The sequence below is a fragment of the Lissotriton vulgaris genome, chromosome 1_1, assembly GCF_964263255.1.
Source record: "Lissotriton vulgaris chromosome 1_1, aLisVul1.2, whole genome shotgun sequence".
NCBI classification, from domain to species: domain Eukaryota; kingdom Metazoa; phylum Chordata; class Amphibia; order Caudata; family Salamandridae; genus Lissotriton; species Lissotriton vulgaris.
In genome coordinates, this window is record NC_141685.1 from 2134306615 (window position 1) to 2134333198 (window position 26584).

At 44.7% G+C, this 26584-nt stretch overlaps 1 protein-coding gene across 3 annotated transcripts in view; it reads right to left on the minus strand.

Annotated features, from left to right (window-relative positions):
* RAB3IP (RAB3A interacting protein) overlaps nucleotides 1-26584 on the minus strand; it is a 388930-nt gene that overhangs the window by 38271 nt on the left and 324075 nt on the right. For all 3 annotated transcript variants that reach the window (XM_086921989.1, XM_086921972.1, XM_086921980.1), the window contains exon 7: nucleotides 10797-10925. In XM_086921989.1, coding sequence (XP_086778115.1) covers nucleotides 10797-10925 — 129 coding nt within the window. The remainder of the gene's footprint in view (nucleotides 1-10796; nucleotides 10926-26584) is intronic.

The window sequence follows — 26584 nt, forward strand, 5'->3', positions numbered from 1 at the left end:
ATAATGGCAGCCTATGGAGCTTGTCTGTCCATTCCTTCCTCTCTATCATTCCAGAGGGTTTTGCTGGAAAAGGAAAGTTTTTCTCTGTGGAGAAATCTGGACAGGCTGTGCTGTTGTGGATTTTTGGTGGAATTTCTAGTAGAAGTACTGGACAGTGTAGCATGTGGATATAGGCTGCATTATCTGTCTTTAAATTCTCTCTTAAGTGTCTGCGCAGTTCTGCATTTTTTGACAACTTAAGAGATTATTTTTGATTGCTCCGGGGTCCGCGCACATGGGCGGGACTATTCACTAGATTATGACTATACACAGAGATCCCCTACTACAGAACTTAAATATCATTACAAAAATATTGTCTAGATATGGGAACACGAGTGACCCCACTCTCCCACCACACTGAAATAAGCTGCTACCACTGTGGAGCATTTTGTGAATACTATTGCTGCAGTAATTATTTAGAATGCTAACACCTTGAACTGATAGTGCTGTCCATTTACATGAAAATGAAGGTAGCAGCGATGTGCTGAGTGTATTAGAATGTGGAAGTAGGGGTCTATGGCTGTCATGAAACCTTCTTGCTGTACGCAATGATACTACTTCCTGTAGTGCTTCCACATGAACAAGTTCTGATATGATGTATTTGTTGAGTGGTCGGAGGTCTAAGATAGGCTTAAAAGTCCCATTCTTTTTTGGAATGAGGAAGTAGAGGAGTACACCTAGTGTCCTTGGTGTTGTTTTGGGATGTGTTCTTTTGCCTCTTTTTGAAGAAGAACTTGGACCTCCTTTTTTAGGAGTGTGAGGTGGTCTGGTGACATGTTATGTTTGTGGTGGTATTGTGGGTGGGGTTAAGTTCTAGGCAGTACCCATCCTTTAAGATAGAAAGCACCCACTGATCTGTTGTAATTTGTGCCCATTGTTTGTGGTGTTATTGCAACCATCTCCCTATTGGTGTTAAATGTTGAGGCATGAGGCTTAGTGGGTAACTGTTTAGTGGGAGTGGTGACTTTGGAGGTGGAAGTCCTCTATTATTCTTGTAATGTGACTTACAGTTTGTCTCTCTAGTATATTGGAACTGATAGGAACCTTGCTGCTTTTGTGCATTGCCGGTTTATGTGTATGTGCTAGTTCTTGATACTCGTCTATATTGGCCTCTCCCAAGGGAGCCCCTGTGTTGAAAAATCTGTAGTGCACCCATTGCTTTGGGGGTGTCGGTGTCCAACATTTCAAACAAATGTTCACCATCGAATGGTTGATTAAGTAGATGTTGTTGGACTTCAGGCTTAAAACCAAAGAACCTAAGCCACGCCTGATGAGAATGCTCGTGTTCACATTACTTTCACTTGTATCAGCGGAATATACACATAGTATGATGGCACTGGAAATAATCTTGCCTTCCTCCACTACTTGAGCCCCTCTTTGCCGATATTGGTCTGGAAGATCCTGGAGTAGCTCTAGCATTTTATCCCACTGGGTTCTATTGTATCCGGAAAGTAAGCCTACAGAACTGGCTTTAGGAAGATGGTTGGCTGCGTCTGTGGCTACATATTTTCCTGCTGCATCATACTTCTCCCTCTCTATCAGTTGGCAGAAAATTAGCCCTTTTTCTGGCAGTGTGAACCACTAAAAAATTGGGGGGAACCTGGCCCTTGATGTAGGTAGGATCAGAGGGACAGGGTTTATATTTTTGGACAACCATTGGTGTTATGAATCTGCATTTTTCCACTGTGGGCTTAAACATACCCTTTAACTTAGGCAAGAACTGTACTGTCCTGTGAGACCAGCTTAGTGTTTCCACTAAGAAATCCTCCTCATCCGGCAATGGGTGGAGACCCAACTTATGAAAGTGTGTAAATCTATTAAGGACCTCAAGGTAGGTGGTTGTATTGTCTGGTGGGAAGGTTTAGAGGGGTGTAGGTCGGGATCAGTGTTGTCTACAGGGTCTATGTAATAGTGATACCATGGGTCATTGACAGTATCTGGATCTCCATGTGGGTCTGGAAAGTATGGCGTGTCATAGGGATGATGGTCATCCCCTGTGTCAATGTCACCTGTTGATGGCTATGAGGGCGATGTGTGTGGTTGTTCAGAAGGATGGTGTTACGGTGACTGCGTATGAACTGGTAAAACTGCAGGTGCTGGTAATATGGGAAGGAGAGGTGGAGGAGGAGACGTTAGAGGTGTTGAAGTGGGTGGGAGTGGAAGAAATAGTATGGGACTAGAGCCCCAGTCTTTACGCTTCTTCATTGGTCACTTGGGTGGATCTGGCCCCATAAGGTCTTCCTCAAAACTCTTCTTCCTTTTAGGAAGTGTGTCCATTGGTGGGAGAGAGTGTTGTGCCACTACCCTGTTGGTGTCTGGATTAATAAACAAAGTATTTTGCATCATGTCAAGTCTTTCTTGCAGTTTCTCTGATGGTGTTTTAGGCGTTTTCTGTGCTGAGGGCAATTTCGGCATAGACCGATTCTTCAGTGCCAATGATTTTTTTTGCGGCTGATCATGCTTCGCCACAGAGGGTGTCTTCAGATCTGAAGATGATATTTTCAGTTCCGATGCCTTGTGGTATTTTGCCAGTGTGGAAGCTTGCTTTTTCGACACCTGCAGTGAGGCAACTTTCGATGCCTTTGGCTTTTCAACACCTGTCGAAGGTTGTTTTGTTGGATGGACATGTATCTGTTCCTTTGCTGGCTTTCGGAAAACTCCAGGGCCCGAGGGCAGAGGGGTTCCGTGAACCATCTTGGACTGTTTATTGGGGGTATGTATGGCTTTTGTCCACAGGTCAAAGTCGGAATCAGAGTTTTCACTGCTGCTGGTGAGCAGTATGGGGATGTCCAAAGACAAATCCTATACTTTGGTGTCCTCGAGTTCTTCCTCCGCCTCTAGTGATTGTTCCCCGAAGATATCAGGCACATCATTAGTCTGGCGCGCATACATGGTGGAGTAGGCCCAGCGTTGTTTGCTTTGTTGCTGAAGAGTCTTTTTGGATCGAAAAGCCAGGCACGCTTCATACAACACCTTGTCGTGTTCAGGGGATAGGCAAAGATTGCAGCCAGAGTGTTGATCCTGCCTCGAGTAGTTGGCATAGCATTTGGGGAAGAAACTGAAAAGCATTTTTCCCATCCCTCTGAGTCGGCAAGTGGAAGAAGACGGTGGCAGAAATGGAAGCTAAAGTCGAACTGTGCCCGAGTCTGGGCAGGCGGATCAAAATACTTGACGGAAACAGTAGGTATTCGTCGTTGTCGAATCTTCTGTTGAAAGGGATGAACAAGGGCGCTGGTAAGACCTTGTGGCAGGAATCAAACCTTCGATCACGGAGCTCCGAAGTCGATCTCTGAACCCAAAGGCGTAAAAAAAACAATCTAACAAAGGAGCCGATGATCATGCGCAATGAAGACTATAGAAGAAGTTACAATACCTTGTGAATCGAAAGACTCCTTTGAAGAAAAACAAGTTGCAAACGTCCGAGACCAAAAGTAGATGGCAGGAGTATGCTAAGCAGATATATCTACAGCCAAAAGATGATATAAACAGTATATTCGTAATGATCTGTACTCTTTATCCATGCACACTCTATCCATCGAAACATAGGATGTATATAGCAGTTCGCGAGAAGGACTAAAAACCAGCCAAAAAACAAGTGTGAGGGCCCCAGTTCAATCCAAGCTCAGACAAAACACCCACTCAGCAATCTCTTTCCTCCATTGTTTTTCAGTCAACCCACAGAAGTATATAAGCAAGGTTGCAAAGAGGAAATGCCTCACGGTCGCCAAATGCAAGAGGTGGCTAATGTACAGAGGGCACAATGGTATGTAACTAGTATTTAAACACACACCTTTTAGTTGCTGTCTATTTACAGATGATAAAAACCAAATCAACAGAAAAGAAAGGAAAAGGGCTTGTGTCAGCACACATCACAGCAATACAGTTAAACTGCATGAAGTATTCAAGTCTACATTCCCTTCCTCCCTACACACATGAACGCATGCACAATAATAAACATTTACTCCATCAGCAAGAACAGGTACCTAGACTTTATCAACCAACTCAACTCCAAATCTAGTAGTTGCCTTTTCTTACTAGACGTGAATACATAACACAATGACCAAAATCTATCCACTAGTTACCAATCGAGGCCTGGATCCGATGTACAATTCAGAATTCTACTAGAATAAACTTGCATTAGGTTTTACTCTTTCCATTGCTCTCAGATCATAGTCCCACAAGATCACCCAAATAAGATTCAAACTCCTGAAACTCCACAAACACACAAGAGGCCCATCTGCACACTTCATGGGCCCAATAACGAATAGTTTCTTACCTGTCGGTGTAGTTTTGCAGCTTGAAGATCTTTTTGGATTCACTATGCTGTGCATTATTCCGCGGTCTAGCGGTTGGGTCCGGAATCGTAGTCTTTTCTTTCTTTTTTTTTTTGTAGCTCAGGTAGGCGTCGATGTCCCACCTTTTGGTGTACTTCCTGTGACGTCGGCACGCTTCCTGCGGAAGCTCCCACCTTTGGGCGCCATCTTCGGATTCTTTTTTCTTGTTTTTGTGTTCTGTTTGTGAATCCTTTGGCAATGTTTTCTATTTCTTCCTCCAGTAAGTGATCTTTTCGCTTTGTCCTTTTAAGGTGTCTCTTTCTATATTGACCTTGTATTACCACCTTGTTCTCCTGCCTCATCTTTCTGGCGGAGGTGGGTGGGTTCGCTAGTGAATCCAGAAAGATCTTCAAACTGCAAAACTACACCAAGAGGTAAGAAACTATTCGTTTTGCAGCGTGAATCCTTCTGGATTCACTATGCTGTGCATTGACTTTGTAGCGGTTTGTTATGTTTGAGGCGGCTGGGTGGAAGATGAGCATTGGTTGTTGAATATATGTTGGAAGCACCTTCTGTCCTACATGTGCTTCCTTGTTCATTTGCATATCCACACTGTAGTGCTTAGTGAACGTGTGCACTGAAGCCCATGTTGCCGCCAGGCATATGTCTTGAATGGGTGTGTTAGCCAGGAAGGCTACTGTTGCTCATTTCTTCCTGGTAGGGTGGGCTCGAGCCCCTTCTGCTAGTTCTTGGCCTGCCCGTTTGTGGCAGAATTGTATAGTTTGTGCGATCCATCGTGCGATGGTTCCCTTTGTTACTGGTCTACCCAGGAAACTGCTTGCGAAGGACACAAAGAACTGCTTTGGTTTCCTGTGCTCTTTAGTTCTTTCTATGTAGTGCATTACAGCTCCTCTAGTGTCGAGGGTGTGCAGTGCCCTCTCTGCGATTGTGGGCGGTTTCTGAAAGAAGCTTGGTATTTGTACTGTTTGGTTCATGTGGAACCTTGACCTCACCTTTGGCATAAAGTGTGGGTCAGTTCTCATTACCACCCTATCATTGTGTATTTGAATGTAGGGTTCTTGTAGTGTTAGCGCTTGTAGTTCGCTTACCCTGCGCAGCAAGGTGATTGCCACCAGAAAGGCTGTCTTCATTGTCAGCATTTGTAGGAAGGTCTCATGGATGGGTTCAAAGGGCGCTTTCATGAGCTCTGTTAGGACTAAATTAAGGTTCCATGCCGGTGGCAGCATCCTCTTAGGTGGCGCAATTCTTTTTGCTCCTTCCAGGAATCTCTTTACTATCTGTGATGTAAAGAAGCTCTTTCCTGTCTCTCCTCTTGTGTAAGCTACTCTTAGCGAGGATGAACTTCGTTTTGCTTTCAGCAGGTGCGTGAGATATCTTAGCACTGTTGATTCCCTTGTCATCTTCTTGTGTAGCTTCTTCTTGCTGCACCATTGTGTGAACCTCTTCCATTTTGCCACATAGCACCTTCGTGTGCTAGGTCTCCTTGCCTCCCGTAGCACCCGCAGGGTGCTCTCAGGTAACCTTAGGTGTGCAAACTCTATGTCTTCAGGAGCCCTGCCGCTAGGCTGAGGCTCTCTGGCTCTAGGTGTAGTACTTCTCCGTTTTGCATGGAGAGTAAGTCTTTCCTTTTCCCAAGCTTGTGGGGTGGTCCATGTGCCATTTCCATTATCTGTGAGGACTAGGTCTGCCTGGCCCACTGGGGTGCCACCAGGCTCAGAGTCATGTTGCTGGTTCTGCACTTTTGAGTACTCTGTGTATCAGCGGTATTGGGGGAAAAGCGTAGGCAAATGTCTCCGACCAGCTTATCCATAGGGCATTCCCCTGGTTGCTGGATGCGAAGTGTCGGCATTTTGCATTCTGGTGTGTTGCAAATAGGTCTATTGTCGGCGTTACCCACCTCCTGAATAGCCTTTGCGTTTCTTGTGCATTGAGCTCCCACTTGTGGGATGCTGAAGTCTGTCTGCTGAGCCAGGCTGCTTCCACATTGTCCTTCCCTGGTAGGTGTATGGCTAGCAGGTCCATTTTGAGTGGGATGGCCCATCTCCATATTTCCTGCGCTAGGTTGGACAGTGCGACTGATTGTGTTCCTCCCTGGTTGTTGATGTAGAACATTGTTGTTGTGTTGTCTGTTTGTATCAACACTCTTTGGTTGTACAGTTGTTTCTGGAATGCCTTCAGGGCGAGGAACTCGGTCTTCAGTTCCAGGTAGTTGATGTGTCTGGCCGCATCTGCTGGAGTCCACAGACCCCTCACTTTGAGTTTGTTCATGTGTGCTCCCCATTCCTTCTGGGATGCGTCTGTGGTGATGGTCACCGTTGGGGTTGGTGGTGTTAAGGGCTTCCCCCTCGTTATGTTCTCCCTGTTCCACCACGTGATCTCCTCCTGCACTGCGTGTTACAACCACTTGATCTTCCCAACTTCCTGTAGCCTGTGACCATTGCTGTTGCAGCCATTCCTGGAAAGGTCTCATGTGGAGCCGTATATTGGGGACCAGGTGTATGCAGGACGCCATCATCCCCATGATCTTGCTCGCTGTCCTCACTATCAGAGCTCGCCCTTTCTGGTAGCGGCGTGTCTCCTTCAGCAGGGCCAGTGTTCTCTTCTCTCTGGGAAACACCTTGCGCTGTATGGTGTTGATCTGTGCCCCCAGAAAGATCTTCACTTGCTCTGGTTCCACTGAGGATTTTCCCCAGTGTATGGAGAATCCCAGGTCTGTCAGCGTCTCTGTGACCCGCTGTGCGTGTACCTTGCATGTCCTGTGTGAACTTGCTTTTATTAGCCAGTCGTCGAGGTAAGGGTATACATGAATCCCTTCCCTGCGCAGGTACGCTGCCACGGCTGCGAGACATTTGGTGAACACCCTTGGTGCGGACTTTAGTCCGAAAGCTATAGCCTGAACTGGTAGTGTTCTTTGTTGATGGTAAATCTTAGTAGAGGTTTGTGCTGCCTGTTCAAGGGAATGTGCAGGTAGGCATCTTTGAGGTCTATGCTGGACATGAAGTTCCCGTCCCTTATCTGAGGAATGATCTCTTGGAGGGATGTCATTTTTAACTTTTGTGTCTTTATGTATTTGTTTAGGAACCTTAGATCCAGGATTGGTCTTAGCGTTTCGTCCACTTTTGGAACTAGGAAATTGTTTGAGTACACTCCCTTGATCCTTTCTCTGAATGGAACTGGTTCGATGGCCTCCTTTCAGAGAAGGTCTTGTGATTCCTCTAGGAGTAGCGCTAGTTCTTTTCCTGAATGCGCCTTCCTTTTCGGTTTTCTTTTAGGTGGTTTCTATTCCAGTTCTATGCAGTATCCTAACTGTATGATGTTGAGTATCCATTTGTCTGTAGTTATCTTCTTCCACTCCTGGAAGAAGTGTCTTAGCCTGCCTCCTTCTGGTGTTACATGTTCGTCGATGTTTGGTCCGTGTAACTCCCTCTTGTTGTCCTTGTTGTGCTCCACCCTCGGAGGGGTCGTGTGGGTGGGCACGCTTGGCCTGACTGAGTCACTTTGAGGTGGGTTGTTGGCCCCCTCTTCCTGTCTGCCCTCGTCCATTCGCCCTCACGCGAAAGGACTGGCCCCGAGGCTGGTAATGCCAGGTTTGCTTTTGCTGCCCCTGCTGGGATTGGTTGTCGCCCTGGTGCGCCTGCTGGAATGTCTGGTGTGACGTTCCCGGCTGGTTTCCTCCCCTTCCGTTTGGTCTCCGGGTCGGGGTACCCCTTCTCATCCCTCTGAATTGTAAGGCCCCCATGGACCTTGCAGTTTCATTTTCTTTCTTGAGCTGGGTGAGTTTCTCAGCCACCGGTGCCCCGAACAGTGTCTCTCCATTGAAGGGAGTGCTTAGAATGTTGTTCTGCACTTCCAGCTTGAAGCTTGAGATCCTAAGCAAGGCCTGCCTACTTTCTGTGATTCCTATCATCACAAGTCTGCTGGATGTGTTAGCACCATCCAAATCCGTTTTCAGGCAAGCATTTGCTATATTTTTTCCCTCTTCCACCAGGTGTGATGCCCTATGCTGGTATTCCTCTCGGAGGTGCTTCAGCAGTTACCCCATCTCGTCCCAATGTTGGTACTGGTGTCTGTTCAGTAGGGCATTGGAGTTCGCCATGCGCCAGTGTACTGCTGCATTTCTCTCTATCTTTCTCCCAGTCAGGTCCATTCTCCTACTTTCTTTGTCTGGTGGTGGGCCTGAAGTTGTTGGGACGTTTGCCCTCTTTCTGGCTGTTGCCGCAATAATGGAGTCCGCTGTGACGGATCCCTGGATGTAGGGAGGATCCTGAGAGGAGTGTTAGTATTTTTTCTCCGTCCTAGGTGTGACAGACCTGCAGGTTGCTGGATCTTTGAACGCCTCCCTCCCTTGGTCCATGACACTCGGAAGCATGGGGAGGAACTGACTCTTTGTTTGAGTGGGGAGCAGGGTCTCTAAAAGGAAACATGCCTTTGGTTTTTCCTCCTTCAATTTGACTCCATAGGTCGCTGACGCGTTCTTGATGACCATGTTATAGGCCCCAATGACATCTGGTGGCGAAAGCCTCTAAGATAAGTCTCCACGGGCTCTTCCGGATTTTTGGAGTCTATGTCCTGCCATTCCAGGTCTTGTGTGATCGAGGATGCCGAGCCGAAAGTCGTTCGCTGGTCATCGTCGCCTTCTTCCTCATAGTATAGGCCCTCTTCCTCAAGGTGTTCCCGGGGCTCGGGAGTTTTCGGCGGCCCTTCAGGCGTCAAACTCCTCTTCCTCTTCTATTTCGACAATCGTTGTCGGTGGTTTCGACGGAATCGTGAACCTTTTCATTTTCTCGTCGAACTCTTTCTTCCTTTGCAGGATGTTCTCCATTTCGGCCCGAACCTTCTCTTTTTCCTCTCCATCTCGGCGGCATGCTCGGCGTCTAGCGTTTCGGCCAATCTCTTCGACTTAGTCGTCGACATCGAAGCGACCTTCGAGTCCTTCTCCTTCAAAGTCGAGCGGTCCTTTTCGGGGATGTGCTTCGACGGCCTTGGCTTTTCGCCAGTCTTCGCCGCCTAGGAGTCCTTTTCGAAGGATCTGCAGGGCTGTCTGTCCTTGAAAGCAGCTGCGCCCGTCAAGGTTTTCGGCGCCAGTGCTCCCTTCGAGGACTTAGACTCTGTTTTTGGAGAGTCCTGATTGGGCTTTCGAGAGTCTGTCGAGGGTTTTGGGGTCGACATCTCTCCTACCTCTTTAGATGCATTCTTATCGGTCTCTACGACCGTGTGTCATCTGGTCCCTCGGCGATGTTGTCTTCTTTCTCGCTGGAGAGGCCCAGGTCCCGAAGAGACGGAGGTTGGCCCTTGCCTTGCATGGTGTAGTTGGCTCTCCTCTGTCTCTCTCTAACCCGGAGTGTCTTCGGGGTGAAGGCGGAGAAGGCGTTGCAATCCTTGCTCTCGTGGTCGACCGGTAACCAGAGGTTGCAGACCGGGTGCTGGTCCTTCTGCGCGTGTTTGTGGTGGCAGTAACGGCAGAATTTAAAGGGTATTTTGTCAATTCCTGCGCTCAGGGGGCCCGGCTTGGTGATCTTGTTCCTTGGTATCTTCTCCAATCTTTTCTGTGAAAATGTTGCCTTTTTCTTCTTCTTTCCTCCAAAAACTCTGGAGCCTCTCGGTGACGATCCAGACCCAACTGCGGAAAAAAGAATCTGAAGATGGCGCCCAAAGGTGGGAGCTTCCGCAGGAAGCGCGCCGACGTCACAGGAAGTACACCAAAAGGTGGGACGTCGACTCCCACCTGGGCTACAAAAAAAAAAAAAAAAAGAAAGAAAGAAAGAAAAGACTACGATTCCGGACCCAACCACTAGACCGCGAAATAATGCACAGCATAGTGAATCCAGAACGATTCACGCTGCAAAACCTTGATCCCAAACCTAAAAGACAACATAAATCACAGTACATCACAATCAACCTTTCCAGGATCATTTCCTTTGAACACTGAACAAAGTGACACAGAACCATTACTGGGACAACTTGCTTCTGAGAGACTGCAGAGGACACTGGGGAAGATACCGCCCTTATTTTAAGCCTTGGGTCTACGACAGACAAGGGCAAAAGAAATCTAGCATAGGATTCAGCGGTGGCCGATCACAGTGCTACGACTTGTCGGATGAGTTCAATGGCTCTGTAAGTACTGACCCCTTAAGCACGTTCGAGTGAATCTAAACCTTGTGCTTTATATGGTGAGGTTAGACCTGGACATATTGCTGTGTAGCACCCCAGCAGGTTTAGGGCTGGGTGGCATCACAGTCTACAATGTACTAAGTGCAGAGCACTACCAAGGTTTCCCCCGGTAACAAAGGATATGATGCGGCTGGAGTGGGGGTTTAGGAAGACATCCCCAGCTCACTTGAGGAACCACCAAGAAAGAACAAAACACTTAATCAGTGGATCTGTGAACATGATGGTCTCACACTTTTACAGGCATGAAGGCAATTAAAAATATCACAAAATGTGGCCAATAAATATCGTTACCTCACTTTTAGAGAAGGCCAGGCATGGGCATATGTCTTCCTGATATATTCTGCCAAGAAAGGAGCACTGACGGTCCATACTGGGCTCTTCTTTCCAAGATTTGAATTCATTGTACAGAGATAAATCAGCCTAAAAATGAAAACAAATAGAAATTATTTATTAAGCAACAAAACTGCCCAATGCCCTGGGGGGGACAAACTAATGTTATTAACAAAATCATCACGACATATAAATAAATTCAATTAAAAAATATGTCATTAAAGTTGGGTTAATTGTAGATATATTGTGTATACATTTATGGTGATTTATGACTTTGCAGATGGTGATGGAGGACTGTGCTCATACACTATCATGCTTGCTCTCCTTCTACTAGTCACATAAAAAGGGAGACACCTCCATCTGTCCTTTTACCAGTAGCACATGCATTCCATACAAAATGATGAATGTGATTGTGTGTAGATGCCCAACCACAACATGTATGGCACATTTCCTGGAATTCCAACATACTCTAATAATATGACGTGGATTGTATTGGAAACTATGCTAGCATGTCACGACTCTTGCTCAAGGAACAGCGATGGGTGTTTAAATTGGATACATCTAGGGTGGGACTCAATGAGGAGATACCATGGAGTCAGCTGCAGAAATAGAATAACACATAGAAAACATGTTACTTGTATACGACTCAATCCTGATAATCTTTTAATTAATACCATAGAAGTGGGTCTAAGTTTCCAATCATTACATCATATGGCGTCACTGTCAGTGAGCATACGCAGGCAGAAATAGTCGCCCACTAAAAATCTTGTTGTACAACTACATCACGCATGAGAACACGCTTCAGTAATTATCGTTTTGAATGATATTTAAAATTGGTGTAAGCACTTACTCATATGTAGGACAAGATACCATTGTACACAGACAAAAGGAACATGAAATCAACGTGCCATGCTGCTTTTCTGAGCACATGAACTGGGTTGACATTCCAAAATCTCGTTATTTACTAGACTGTCAAAAATTACGTGCATTATTACGAGTATCCACATCTCTAACAGAGCGTGACTGATTCAATAGGATCTACACTACAAAATGGCAGCCGTATTCAATGTGCAGAGTCCCATCACTCATCTCGCTCCGTCAGAAAATAATGGTTCTGGCCCTAAGTAAACTTATCATTGAGATGGATGAAAAGGAACATGCTGCTTTCAGAATTCGGTTCAGTACAACTGTTATGGAACATAAGCACTACCACCACAAGTCCAGCTAACCGCCAACTCGCAAGAGCTGAACCCTAGTAGCTCAGGGAAACCACTGATATGCCTACTGCTCAACTGTCAGTCCGCAGCAAAACATGCCTCAGACACTGCTGCCCTCATCGTTAGCCAGGAAATTGACATGACAATCAAAGGTGCAACCTGTGTGCGCTTTACCACCCTCCAGGAAATATCATACTTTCATAGACCAGTTAATGGAGTTCATCAAGGCTAACTCGAACACTCACTATAATAACATATTCCTAGGCGATTTTAATTTACACTGGCACGACAATAATGACAAACAGGTCAACGCATTAAAGACTTTTTAACTGAGCTAAACCTTACCCAAGCCTGCATACAGCCAACACACTCGAAAGGGGCAACTTTAGACTGGATAATCTCGAGAAACAAGGATACTACAATCCACTCAATTGTTCCGTGCGACTGGTCGGATCACCATGCCATAACCTTCCTGATACCCACCTTGAAAAATAACAAGACCACACAGCCTATCAAACTCAAAAAGTGGACTTGGGACACCAACGACCCTAATATTGAGCTACTAGAAGAAAGATGTGAGAAGGACCTAAATCCGCCTAACAACTTGCTGGATGTGAATGATCTAACGTATCACTACACTACATCAGTGACCAATATAGTCAACTCCACCATGCTATTAAAACTGAAAAGAGTCACAGAGAAGGATAAAAAACCATGGTTTAATGGGACACTGAATGAAGATAGGCGGAAACTGAGACTTGCAGAAAGAAAATGGAGACAGCACCCATCATCCCCCCAGCTGAAATCTCTCAGAAAAATCAGAAACTAGTACAACAAAAAGATCCTCAATTCCAAAAAGGAATCCTTTAGATCAGAACTGTACAACGCCAAAAACAGACAACAGAAACTATTCGAGATCTTAAAGCAACAATACAATAAGTTGACCAAATCAGCCCAAGAAACTACTAAAACTCAACTGAGCTGTGAAAAATTCTCAACATTCTTCACCAACAAGGCCAACACGCTAGAAAGAGAGCTCAGGGTGGCAGTCGACAACCTTCCCAGCCAACCACCCACACTGAACAATGCTACCACGACAATCGATCATGATAGGGCGAAAAACAAGGCACAATAGGCTACCTTCAGGCTATATGACCAGAATACCATTGCCAAAACGCCCTCGGATATCAAACCCAATAACCACTACAATGACCCACTGCCCTCTAAATGCCTAAAAAGAATCAGCCATATCGTCGTCTCAATATGGACAAAAATAATAAATGCCTCACTAGCTCAAGGGATCCTTCCAGAATGTCTAAAACAGGTCAAGTCATCCACATCATCAAAAAACCTACAGCGGACCCGGCAGAACCAAACAACTTTCGCCCAGTAACCAATATTCTATTACTTGCAAAACTAATTGAGAACTGTGTGCAACATCAACTAAGCCATCACGTCGCCAATGTCAAGCTGCTGGAAGACTGCCAATCAGGATTCAGAATAGGCCACAGTATGGAAACAGCGATCCTACACGTAGTTGAAGATGCGCTACAGGCCCTAGATCACAATCAAACATGTCTACTAGTCCTTCTTGACCTGTCGTCTGCATTTGACATGCTAAATCATGAAAAATTACTAGCCAGGCTTCATGACAGGATGGGACTATCTGGAAATGTGCTGAAATGGTTTGAATAGAACACAAAGATTCCTGGTAAACCAGTCACTATCCCCATCATGCCCGAATTCAATTGGAGTCCCTCAAGGATCTACAATACCTCCATCACTTTTCAACCTGTATGTCGAACCCCTTACAAAAGATTGCGTCGCTGGAAGACATCAAGTTAATGAATGAGGCCTTAAAAGTATCTTTACACTGGTTAACTAGCAATCATCTGAAGCTAAGTGCACAAAAAATGGAATTCCTATTAATTTCACCACCGAAGAGTCCCACAGAAGTGAAGGACTGGACCAAACTGATCACAGCACTAAACTGCACCCCTATTCTAGTTGACTCAGCGAAATCGCTAGGAATCACGCTGGATAAGAGCCTAGACATGAAAGCCCACATCAAATCAATGGCAAAAAGTGCCCGATTTCACTTGAACTATATTAAAAAAGTGAAACCATTCATTTCTATTGTCAATCCAGTCTTTAGTTATCTCAAGGATTGAATATGGATGTACAACTTTAGCAGGTCTATCAAAAATGTCCACAGCACCACTAAAAGCATGTCTCAATGCGGCCGCAAGACTCATCACCGGGTATAGGAAATTCATCCATATCTCCCCATAACTGAAAGGGTTAAACTGGTTCCCATAAGAAGCCAGAATTAAACTTAAACTGGCATGTATTCCCCATAAAGCGATCCACTACAAAACACCAAGGTACTTAGCCCAGAAAATTGAGCTATCAGGGGGAAGCAGACCTGCCAGGAGTGCCAGGGAGCTGCTGTTGAAACGACCCATTTTTCGGAAGAAGAAAACGTATGACAGAGCTTTCTCCGGAGCAGCCCCCAGAATCTGGAACTCACTCCCACCAAACATTAGGAAAATAACAAATATGGCAACATTCAAGAGGGAAGCGAAGATCTTCCTAATGAGCAAGTTCCTTCCGTAGGCAAGACTGTTCATCACTAGCACCGTGATATAGGTGTTTCCAAAACAGAACAACAATGTATGTAAAGATAAAGTCACCAGTTAGGCTGAGAATAATCTTTAACGATACTATACTACTCGGGACTCGTTGTGATGTAGAATGCAAGGAAAAAGACACACTGGAACTATTTGTATAGGAATACTGTTACACCTTGTACACTAATCAGTTCCAAAAATGCCATTTGAAACCGAGATGATAGACAGGTACAGGAATATTATATACATATGTTAATACTGCTATACAAGCTGTATCTCAAACCTACCTCATGTCACTGTGTATATTTATGTTATTATTGCTATACAAGATGTATCTCTAACCTACCTCCTGTAACTGTGAAGCGCTCTGATACCCAAGGGTCACATTCACGCTATATAAAACTCTTTAAATACATAAAATAAAAACAAGAGGATACACACTACAAAATAGCGGCCCCTGTCACCACATGACTTGTGGTTTGTGCCGGCAGAAGACAAAGGCACCTGTTCCTAATTATGTCACATCACTGAAGGTTAGGTACTAATTGTATATAGGTGCATAGTAGGTTTCACCCAAAAGATCCTGAAGAAACACAGCTTAACCATATGCGAGAAACGTGTCGACCACAGGAGAGGGACCACAGAACACCTCAGGTTCAACGGATCCTCTGTGATTTAAATCTTGCAATAGATCCCCAGTTCCCATAAATAAAGGTCTAAAGTCCTATGGAAAGTTATAGACAACTTTAATTTTCTTGGGATCAGGGTCCCAATATTTATACCGCAAAATCCTTTGTTCTCTGAAGGCAGAGGCCTTTGCCTAGTCCAAGCCAGTTCCTGAGCACTTTGTTTACATGACTCTCTTCTTCCTTTCACTGAGCAGGGCAGAGACATTAGACGCCCCACAGGAGGTGGAGCCAGCACAGGGGAGGGAAGATAAAGCTCTGGAGCCCTCTGTTGACATGATTCCTCCTCTCCTTTCACAGTGCAGGGCAGAGACATCAGACAGGCCACAGGGGGTGGAGCCAGCATTGTAGAGGAAAGGCCCAGCCCTATTCTGGTCCCAGGTGCACTCCTCCCTCCCATCTGGATGTAAATCTCTCTATTCACCACTGGGCTATCCCAGCCTGTCTCCTGGAATTCCCCAGCTCTGTCACTCACAAACCCAGACAAGGAATACACAACCCAGCAGAGGCAGGCTCAAATGGTTAGGCAAGCAAATACCTGCTTTCTAAAAGTGGTATTTGCAAACACAGAATATTAAAATAAACTTTACTAAAAGATGTATTTTATTATTCTGAGTTCAGGCATACTAAATTCGAATTTCTGCCATGTTACCTGAGTCAGTTAGGATAAGAATGTAATCTAACTGCCCATTCTAACCTATAAGAACAGGCAGCCTTCAATAGTGAAAAACGAAAATGGCTGTAATTCACTATTAGAACATGCTACACACATCAGAGCATGTCCTACCTTAATACTTACAATGCACCCTGCCCTTGGGCCTACCATAGGGGTGTCTAATATGAAGCAAAGGGAAGGTTTAGGGATAGGCAAGTGGGTGCACTTGGCCAAGTCGATGTGTCAATGCTAGACTGCACACAGGCCTTGCAATGGCAGGCCTGAGACACACTTTACAAGCTGCTTCTGTGGGTGGCACAACCAGTGCTGCAAGCCCACCAGCAGCATTTGATTTACAAACCCTGGGCACACATGGTGCACTGTACTAGGGGCTGACAGATAAATCAAATAACCCAATCATGGAATCCAATCAGTATATCAATTTAACATGGGGAGCACTTGCACTGTGGCACTGAATAGCAGTGGCACCGTGCCCAAAGCATAAATCCAGCAAAAACATATCAAAACAGAGGAGGCAATCCGTCAAAAATGGAAGGGAGACTCACGCCAATTATGCCAGGTTTAACAATAGGGTTAGGAGTACAGCACTAGTTCCCTTGTAAAGAGGGGTGTGGTTTTGTTCTCCATTACCTTATTGTTAAAGGGAGTCTCATTGTATGACTGTGGGTAACGAGTGAGCAGGTGTTCAGTGGCTAGGTAGTCCCCAGGTCTAGCCCAGGTGTGGTGGGAATCTTGGACTGAGAGGACTCAGTAGCGGCACTAGGCGAAACATTGGCAAACACAAGTGCCTCCATCTTGCTGCAGCTGGCGTGCTCACTTATGGGATGTCCTACCCAGGTTGAATTCCAGGGCAAATCAACCTTGGACATGCAACAACTAGGGTTGAAGTTGGCTGATGACAACAATCTTTTCAGCCTATTTGGTGAATCAGGTAGAGAGCCAACTAAACCACCCATGGGTTATTTTGCAGGACAAATCAATCTTGGGACTGCAAAGAATTACGTAGAAGAATTACTTGAAGTAGGCTCACCATTTTGGTTTTTAGCAGTCAAGAAGCGCAAAATATGGGGTCTACAAATATTTTTGGTTCACTTCTCTTGAAATAGAAAAAGGAAAATGCAAATAAAATGCACATCATCTCTTAAAAACAGTCTATCATAATCCTACCCTGTTTTCTGCTGTTGTGAGAAAATTAATCCAGTTCCATAGAGCCTTCACATGCTGTCTCATGGGAGCACATCCCTCATCTTTCTCTGATGGCCAAGCCCATGGGCATAGGAATCATATCTATTGCTTGCCCATACCTACTGACTGCTTGTATTTTCCACTCAAGCTTTAATGTGGTCTTTTTTATAATGTTACACTAAGTAAAAATCGGATGAACAGACAGCACGTATTTCACAAGATGTTAGTAAGAATTAAGATTGAGAACATGTCCAAGGCACAATGCTACCGGTGGAAAGTCTGCTTATCAGTCAAACAGTTTATAATACTATTACTAAACAAAAGAATCAATAAGCAACCATAATAAAAGCTATTGCCAGTCATCACCAAGAGAAGCTGTACTCCCTTTTCCTATACTCACACCTGAACCCTAAAAAAGTCTATCCTCCCTTTACCTCTACTCAAGCCTAGACCCTAAAAGCGATGTAACTTTCGTTGCCTCTCCTCACCACTACACACTAAAAAAAAAAAAAAAAAAGGTGAAACCTACCTTTATACTAGACATTTTTCATGTGTTGTAAACAACTGTGTTGAAAAAACATGTGATACAGCAGTACATTGTGGTAATGGATGCATTGTAGTGGCAGCATCCAAATAAAAATATCACAAATCTGCAAGCGTTCATAGAATTAATAAATTACACACTAAATCTACATTATGATACGCTGCCAAAATGCAGACGGCAAAGGTTCTAGATCACACACACCAGGTTAAAGATCAAAGCCCACAATATTGTCTGCACTGCAGTGAAAGCACGTGGGGATCTGCACTGTGGGAGTTACTGCTGAGCAGTGAGTGATAATAATAACAATTTTAGGATTCATAAAGCGCGTTGAGGCCCACATAGGCGTCCCTGCCCTAGAAGCAGACCGGCATGTCACCAAGGCTCAAGAGATGAATAGCCAGGTCTTCAGTTCCTTCCTGAACTGTAGTCCCTCTGTGATGCCTTTGTTAGGACGGCTAGTCATCTTGTTGGCCTGGGGGTGGCCCATGACCTCTCAGAATTTTGAGCTGTGTCTGACTCTGTGCACAGCTTGGCAGTGGTACAAAATCGTGGGTGCTCAGTGGGTTAAAAGCTATCAAGGCAACCACGGCATGCTTTTGGCATTTGTGAGCAAGCAGGTTGCATACGTGCTTATAAAAGGAAACTGGAGGTACACAGATGAATGGATTGGGTTTGTCTATATATGCAGGCCAAAGGCAGAGCAGGACCGTGTGTGCTTAAAAGAGTATATACTGGAAGCGACTGTGGAACTCATTGTGATATCTGGGCTTTGATTCAGTGATGCCGGGCAAGGGGCAACGGAGGCAAAAAGTGTTGGTTCCTATATACGTTTGGCCCTCGGATTGCAGCTACATCACCCTAGCTTAACTGTGAGGCTTGGTAGAACAAGGGGCCAGAAGGTTGGTGTGGAGGCTACAGAGACTGCCCAATATTGTCAGGGCGTGTAATATGTCTGCTCGATTGGTGTAGTTATCTCCGGGGTCTTGGATGCCATTTAAAGTGGGGGAGCAGTGAAGGCACTGTGGGAATCCGAGCGAGCCAATGTGAAGGTTTTGGTGGAAGGGATATTTAAGAACAAATGAGAGTTGTTGTGCCCCTCTACTAGAGTTCAATTGTTGTTGAAGTATGGCAAATAGCTGAAAAATTTTAGGACTCACTTTGTGACACACATGCAATAGTGAGAGTTTAAGGTCTTGAGGGAGAATGTCTTTTCAATGTCAAAGGAAGGTGAAGGGGTGTGATCTTGGAAATGTCAAATGAAGGTGCAGAGGTGGTGTAGAGGGCGAGGATTGGGAGTGAAACAATGAGGGAAATAGGCTGCCAGGCTCCAAAATGTCAGCAGAAGGTACATATCGGCATGCTTAGGGGGAAGGTAGTTTCTATCAAGAAGGCTTATGCTCCATTGTGAAGGCAAGGTCAGAAGACAATTCTGTGCGGGTCACAGAGGGGAGAGAGGCTTTGCTTACTCGGTTACACAGGGAAGAGACTCTGCAACATCACAGCTGCTGAGAGTTTTATATGGAGGTAGCTAGAAGGCAGCTAAATTCACCATGAGACTATGTTGAATTGAGCCTCCTGTCCGAAGGAACTAAACAGGATTTGTAAATAGATACAATAACCTAATGGCAGAGCAAAAATGGCAAGAGAGAAACCAAAGACATCTGGTGGTAAAGGTAGGAGGATCCGCAAGTTGGGATCAGGATTTGGTGAACAATGCTTTCACGTATGGGTTAAATGAGGACTTTGGCAAAGGAATTAGCCAGACAATTAAAAGAGCCCCCACTTTGAACTAAAGCGCTAATGACATCAAACAAGAAAAGCAAGTGAGACGAACTCTCCCTAGAAGAGCTTCCTGGTCTCTTTTATCCAAGCATCTATCCATTCACTTTTTCGCCCTTACACCCACCTGCTAATATCTAATATTTCAACTTTACATTCTGTCATCCATCATTCAACGTTTCCCCATTCTATCCAACCAATTTCCCATCCATCCATCCAGTCTGATGTCCATCCATCGATGCTGCGATCCATCCATTCACCCAGTCTGCAATTCAACAATCCATAGTTTGCCATCTATCCACCCATAATTCCATCCATCCATCCACCCATCCACTCTGCCATCCATTCATCAATCAACACTGCCATCTATCCATCCACTTTGCTATTCCATCAATCCCTCTGCCATCCATCCATCATCTACTCTGCCATCCATATACGCCCATCAAATCTGCCATCCCTTCACTCCTCTTTTCACCTACTCCTCTTTCCCTTCACTCTATCATCCTTTCACCTGTCCTTCACCTATCCATCAATCCCTTTACTCTGCCATCCTATCACCTGTCAATCCACTTACCCATTAATTCATTCCCACTCATCCATCCAGCCCTTTACTTAATCACCCATTCACTTGTCCATCCACTATATATCCATCCCTTTACTCTGCCATCTTTTCACCTGTTCATCCACATATCCATTCAATCACCCATCCATCATCCTTCCATTGATCCAGTTACTCTGCCATCCTTTCGCCTGTCAATCCACCTATCCTTTCATTCACACTCATCCATCCATCCCTTTGCCCTGCCACCCTTTCATCTACTAGGTATCCATCCATTTACTCTGCTGTCTTTTTTCACAGCAGATCCAGATTGATCCACATATCCATTCACTCGCAAATCCATCCATCAATTTACTCTGCCATCCTTTCACCTCTCTCCCCTATCCATTTGCTCACCCTTCCTTCCCTTTGCCATCCTTTCACCTGTCCATCCACCTATCATTCACTCATCCTTTCATCAACTTATTCATCCACATACTCATTCTTCCACCATTCATTCATCCATACTTTCTTCTTCTTAACCTTCCTTCCAATAATCTTTCTTTCTTTGTGTTTTTTTACCCAGCTGTCTTCTTTCTTGCTCCTGCTTGCTAAATTCCATTCCCACAATTTTTCAAATTTCCTGATCCCCCCCCATTTCGTATTGCATATAGCCTTTCACTATTTCTAACTTGCTTCATTTTCCAAACACAGCCACACATTGTAGTAACCTGACACGATTGCCACTTTGGAGCAAAAGAGACTTGGCCATTGCAATATAGATTAATTTCACCTATTTATCAGATGGGTGGTGAGAAGGATCATATCCCAAGACTTTCAGCCAGCTATTAAGAGCAAGTTTGATTGAGCACTCTGTTTCCAGAAACCGGAATATTTAATTCCAGAACCCCTGGACTGAAGAGGGACTGAGCGACTATATGTGTCCAATTGGATGCCGCTTGATTTAAACAACGGAAACAGTAACTGGGTTGATTAGGGTTAATCTGGGACAGAAACTGTGGGGTTTTGTATGGAAGCAATTTGCTGAAAAATTGCATTCGGGGCCAATTGGCTCCCCGTACACACTAAAATTAAGTTTATTAGCCTCAGTCCACATTCTAGCAGTTAATTTCAACCCTTCATGTTATTCCATTTAGTCACTGCTTTCAAAGTAAGTTTCGGACCTCTGATCGAGGCCAAAATCTTTTCCCACCACCGGGTCTCCTATCTACATCTACTTCAATGTCAGAATCAGGCCACGTGTTCCGTAACTTCAAACAGAATGTAGATTCTCTGGTGCATGTCTTGTATAGAAAAAGTCTGTATTTTGAGAGATACCCTTAGTGTGCTCCTAGTTACTAAGTACAGTATTTACCCTCACTCCCTCAAGTGTTTAAACCCGGCATCATCGGAACAAGCCCTTCCTTGGCTCACTGTTCCTTACCAGTATCCACGCCTCCTTTCTCAGATGCCTCGCATTGTTCGTTTGTTTCCAGTTGCGGACGCAAGACTCTGCAACAGTGTTTCCAGCCTCTGACTTGCAACTGACAGCGTATTTGCCGAACAGCCTTAAACGTGCTTCTTTTACCCAGAAGCCGCATGTGTTTATTTTGCCAGAATCCTATTGTGTTACTTGTTTTTGCTACCTCTCAGTCGTCCCTTCCGCGGGACCCCAATGGAGATTTTTCCTTTGATAAAAAGTCCTGATTCTTTACTGAGTCCACTCCTACACGTCACAATCGCGAACCGGTAACTCTTTGCGCCGTAGATTACATTGGCTGTTTAACCTAACCAGTCCTTGGTGTTAGATTCCTGTCTGTGCCTCCTGTTTTTCTAAACGTCCCCAAGGCTGCCCAGTCTATTTTTAGAGTGGTTTACTTAGACGATCTATGAAATCCCACTTCAGCTTAACTCTCCCCTGGACAATTATTATATTTGTTAACCTCAGAAAAGTGACTACAGCCAAAATATTTTCACCCTAGATCTTTTTATTGAACATAACGTGCTGGTAAAGACGTATTTATCGGCTCTTCATCTAGAGTGAACTTAACTCTACGATATCCTTCAAGGTCCCGGGAGATATACAAATGGATGCAAGACATGCACTTTAACGGTTCTAATCTTGGCTTGTTCAACTGAGTAATAGAAACCCAATAGAATTCTGGTTCCCTTTCGGTTTACCTCGTTTCCTGCCTCATCTGCGGGTGTGACCCGCTTTACCTACGGGAGGAGAAGAGTGGAATGGTCTGTGGTTCTTACTCTTCCCCTTATCCCCCCAGAGATAGCAATCTTGTTTGAGAGTTATTCTTGACTCATTGGGGCTTTGTTTTTAGGGAGTGTGGGGAACTTCTTTTCGTTTCTGTGGAAGTGAACCCGCTTCAGGCTAGTGGAGATCTTGAGCCTGACATTCAAACAGTGCGAGCACAGTATTTTTACTCTCGTTTATTTGCACCAGATCCAAATTACTGAGAGTTTTATACAGCAATCGTTTTGGATTAAATCGTGGACTTCTGAAATATTGAGCCACCTTTCCATTACAAGTCAGAGTCTTTCCTAATCCCAGCAAAGTATGCATAATAATAATCTCTGAGATTAGGGAGCGCTAGCCCACCTTTTTCCAGATCCTCATATAAAATGCTTAGTGCAATTCGAGTTTTTTATATTCTACCAAATGAAGGACGTAAACATGGACTCAACCTTTTAAAAAGAAGATGTAGGTAAAACACACGGAATAGCTGAAAACAAGAAATTGAATAGCTGGAGTACAGACATCTTAATCAGAGAAACCCTCCCCATAATGGTTAATGGAAGAGAGATCCAGCGTGATAATAAATCATGCACTTTTAAAAGCAACAGAGAAAAAATGTAATCATCTAAGTCCGCAATCGATGGCGGAAACGAAATTCCTAAATATATTTTTGGATGAGAATTCACGCATGGGGCAATATCTATATATAACACGCCTGGCTTACATACACATTATATAATTTCTATTTTCATTTTATTAATTATACACATGCCAAGACTCTCAGAATGTGTAAAAATCTCAAAAAGTTTTGCCTGAACTCCCTTATCACAATCGAGAATTAACAGAATATCATCTGCATATAATTATAATTTCCCCATAGATGGCAAAGGGGGACGAATATCGGCATTGTCTTGAATTGGGGGACAACGGGCATGCTTGTCTGGTCCCTCGATTGACAATAATGTTGGCTACTGCATTGTGGTACATTCTTTGTATCAACCCTGTGATCTGGGAGGGTATGTCGAATCTGGGCAAGGTACAAAATAACGTCTCCCAGACCACAAGTTCAAATGCCTTCTCGCCATCCAGCAGGAGTACCAGGGCCGGTATATTCTTAGTCTCAAAGTAATCTAATGTTTCAGCTAAATAGTGTGCATTTGTCTCTAGCAGTCTCCCTGCAATAAAACCATTTGGATCAGTGGAGATCACATTTCGCGCTATAGCTTTGAATCTGTAGGCTAGGCATTTTGTGATAGCTATATAATCCAAATTTAATAGTGTGATTGAATGATATGAGTTGGAGTCCTCACTGTCCTTGCCCATTTTCAAAAAGCTCACCATGTTCCGTTTGTAGAGTGACTCTGGTATTGGGCCGTCCTCTAGCATTGTATTGGCAACCAATAAAAAATACTCAAGTAGATCCCCAGAGAAAGCTTAAAAAAATTCTGCTGGTAGACCATCCGGTCCACAGGCTTTGCCATTTGGAAGGTTCCTAATAACCTCAGCCAGTTCTTCTTTAGAAAAGGGGCGCCTAATATTTACCCTCTCAATCTCAGACAATACTGGAATATTCTGTCCCCGAAGGAACGTCTCAAGGGACTCACTATTAATCAATTGTTTTTGTCAGTAAACACATCTATAATGTTCTAGCATAATTTAACCAATGCCGACCGGGTCTTTGCTCCGCATGCCGGTAACAGGACAATTCAATGCATTTATCCAATTACTTGAGCTTGTTCCCGTACCTGCCATGCATGGTACCTCCCAGTAAAATGGCTTTCCTCATATTCCTTTTGCAAATAGGTGCGGTTTAAGGTTTTAAATTTTAAATAATATGCCTCACTTAACACCAGTTTAGCCTGATCAAGATATCTTTGATTAGAAGGCAAGGGGCTTCTCAATGCACAAGTTACTTACCTTCGATAACGATATATCTGTAAGAAACAGTAGTTAGTGTTAGATTCCTTACCTTAGAATATCCCCAGGCGTCAGACTGGATCCGGAAAGTTTTCGTCAGCAGTACCCCTGCGTGTCGGTAGGCATCGTCTGCGGCTCTGCATCGTGATCGCCGGAATGACGTCGGAGTACTTAGACGCCGTCCATGCGCACTGACGTCAGTTCTGTACATAGCTTTCAGCACCAGGAACGCAGAGCTATGACAGAAACCGACACTGGTGCCATGAAACTAGGGCCCAGAAAGGGATGTCCTTAACCCTAGATATCGGTTCGCAGAACAGGGAGGATGGGTGGGGCGGTAAGGAATCTAACACTAATTACTGTCTCTTACAGATATATCGTTACAGAAGGCAAGTATCTTGTGCATCTGAAAGAAACAGGTTAGTGTTAGATTCCTTACCTTAGAATAGATACCCCAGCAATACCAACCACGGTGGTGGGTCTGCGAACCAAGATCACACCAGAAAGTCCAGGAGAATGGACCGGCCGAAAAAGCCATCTCTCCAGACTTGGCTGTCCAGACAGTAGTGCTGAGCAAACGTGTGCAACGAGACCCACGTAGCTGCCTAACAGATGTCCTGCAAAGGGACTCCCCGACCCAGGGCAGTAGTAGCCGCTGAGGCCCGAGTGGAATGGGCTCACAGCCCAACAGGAGGCTCCTTTTTCGCCAAAGAGTAGCAAACCTTGAAGCACAAGACGACCCACCATGAGATGGTCCCCTTGTGCACCACCCTTCCCTTCTTAGCGCCCACGTAACCAACAAAGAGCTGATCGTCCACCCGGAACTGGCGTGTGCGATCTAGATAGAAGGAGCGCGCACGTCTTGGGTCCAGACGGTGAAGCCTCTCTTCCTCTTTCGAGGGATGCGGAGGCGGAAAGAAGGTGGGCAAGGTGATGGACAGCCCGATGTGAAAGGCTGTGACCACCTTGGGCAGGAAAGAAGGACGAGTCCTAAGAGCAACCTTGTCCGGATGGACAGAGAGGAAAGGAGGTTTAGAAGATAGAGCCTGGAGCTCACTCACTCTCCTGGCAGAGGTGATGGCAACCAGGAATGCAGTTTTAAGAGTCAGAAGTGTTTGTTAAGAACCCAGTGCCTACGTTGTGCTAAGATTCTCCTAACGTGACCACAAGATCAATCATTGCGTAGTCTAAGAATCCATTTGGTAAGAATCGTTGATTAAAAAGAGTCAAGGTTTTAGATACAAGTAAGAAATCTATACAAGAAGAGGTGCAAAATCTACCCGAAAATTGGTATACAGAATTTTAGTAGGGAAAGTTTCCCTCCTGGGATCAATTAACCCCAGGCTCTTACTATAATTTTGAATACCTTTAAAGGTTCTTAGTTTTAATTGCCTTTTAGTTTTAACTGAGGAATCAATCCTAGGATTTTGTAGGAAATTATTATCTTCCCCTATAATTTCTTCCCCGGGAATCTGTATTAAAGATTGGAATAATTCTACATATGGCTGGGCGTCATCTTCAACAGGGGCATAAATACTGACAAATGTGAGACACCTTAAGCCCAGCCTACAGGTCACCCAGCACCACCTTCCATTTTCATCATTCTCGAAATTTACCACGTCGGCTTAAATTGTTTGCCCAAAAAGATTGCAGTGCCTCAATGCGCACGCAGCCTGAGAGGAAGAAAAACCACGATATGCTGGCCAGGATCTGAACATGGAAAATATTGCTAATTTTCTCTCCGGTATACGAGTCTCTTAGATTAAAACCACAGATGGACTTTCTGTTTTAATCCAGGTTTCAATGGCCACAATTTCTTTTCATTAAGACCATTAACATTCAGGGAAAACACATTAAGAGTGTTATTCATCTTATCTTAACTTATCTTATCTGTAATGCAATATATTACTTCAATATTTAGAGTCACAATATAGATTGAACATTTAAGTTGAGTTAACCCTCGAGCGTGTGGAGCAGGCCCCCAGACGCTTTGCTGGTTGATAAAGCACTCAGCACAGCAGTGGTGCTTCCAATCAATAACAATTATAAAGTTAATTCATCAATCTCATCATGAGAATAGGCATGACAATATATTGTAAAGTTGGATCTCTTTTTACCCCCTTGCTCCCAATTCCCCCATACTACCACCAAACCTCCCAGCTGAAACCCCCCGAACTTCACCCATCCCAGAAGCCGTAGTGAGTGGTCTGCCGTCCCACTCACACCTGACAAGGTTATCCCTCCCCCAAAACAGGCACCTTGACCTTGTGCCAAGAGTTGTCCGCATACCCTCCCTCTCTTTCAGCACCTCAGGACGCTAAAGAAAGAG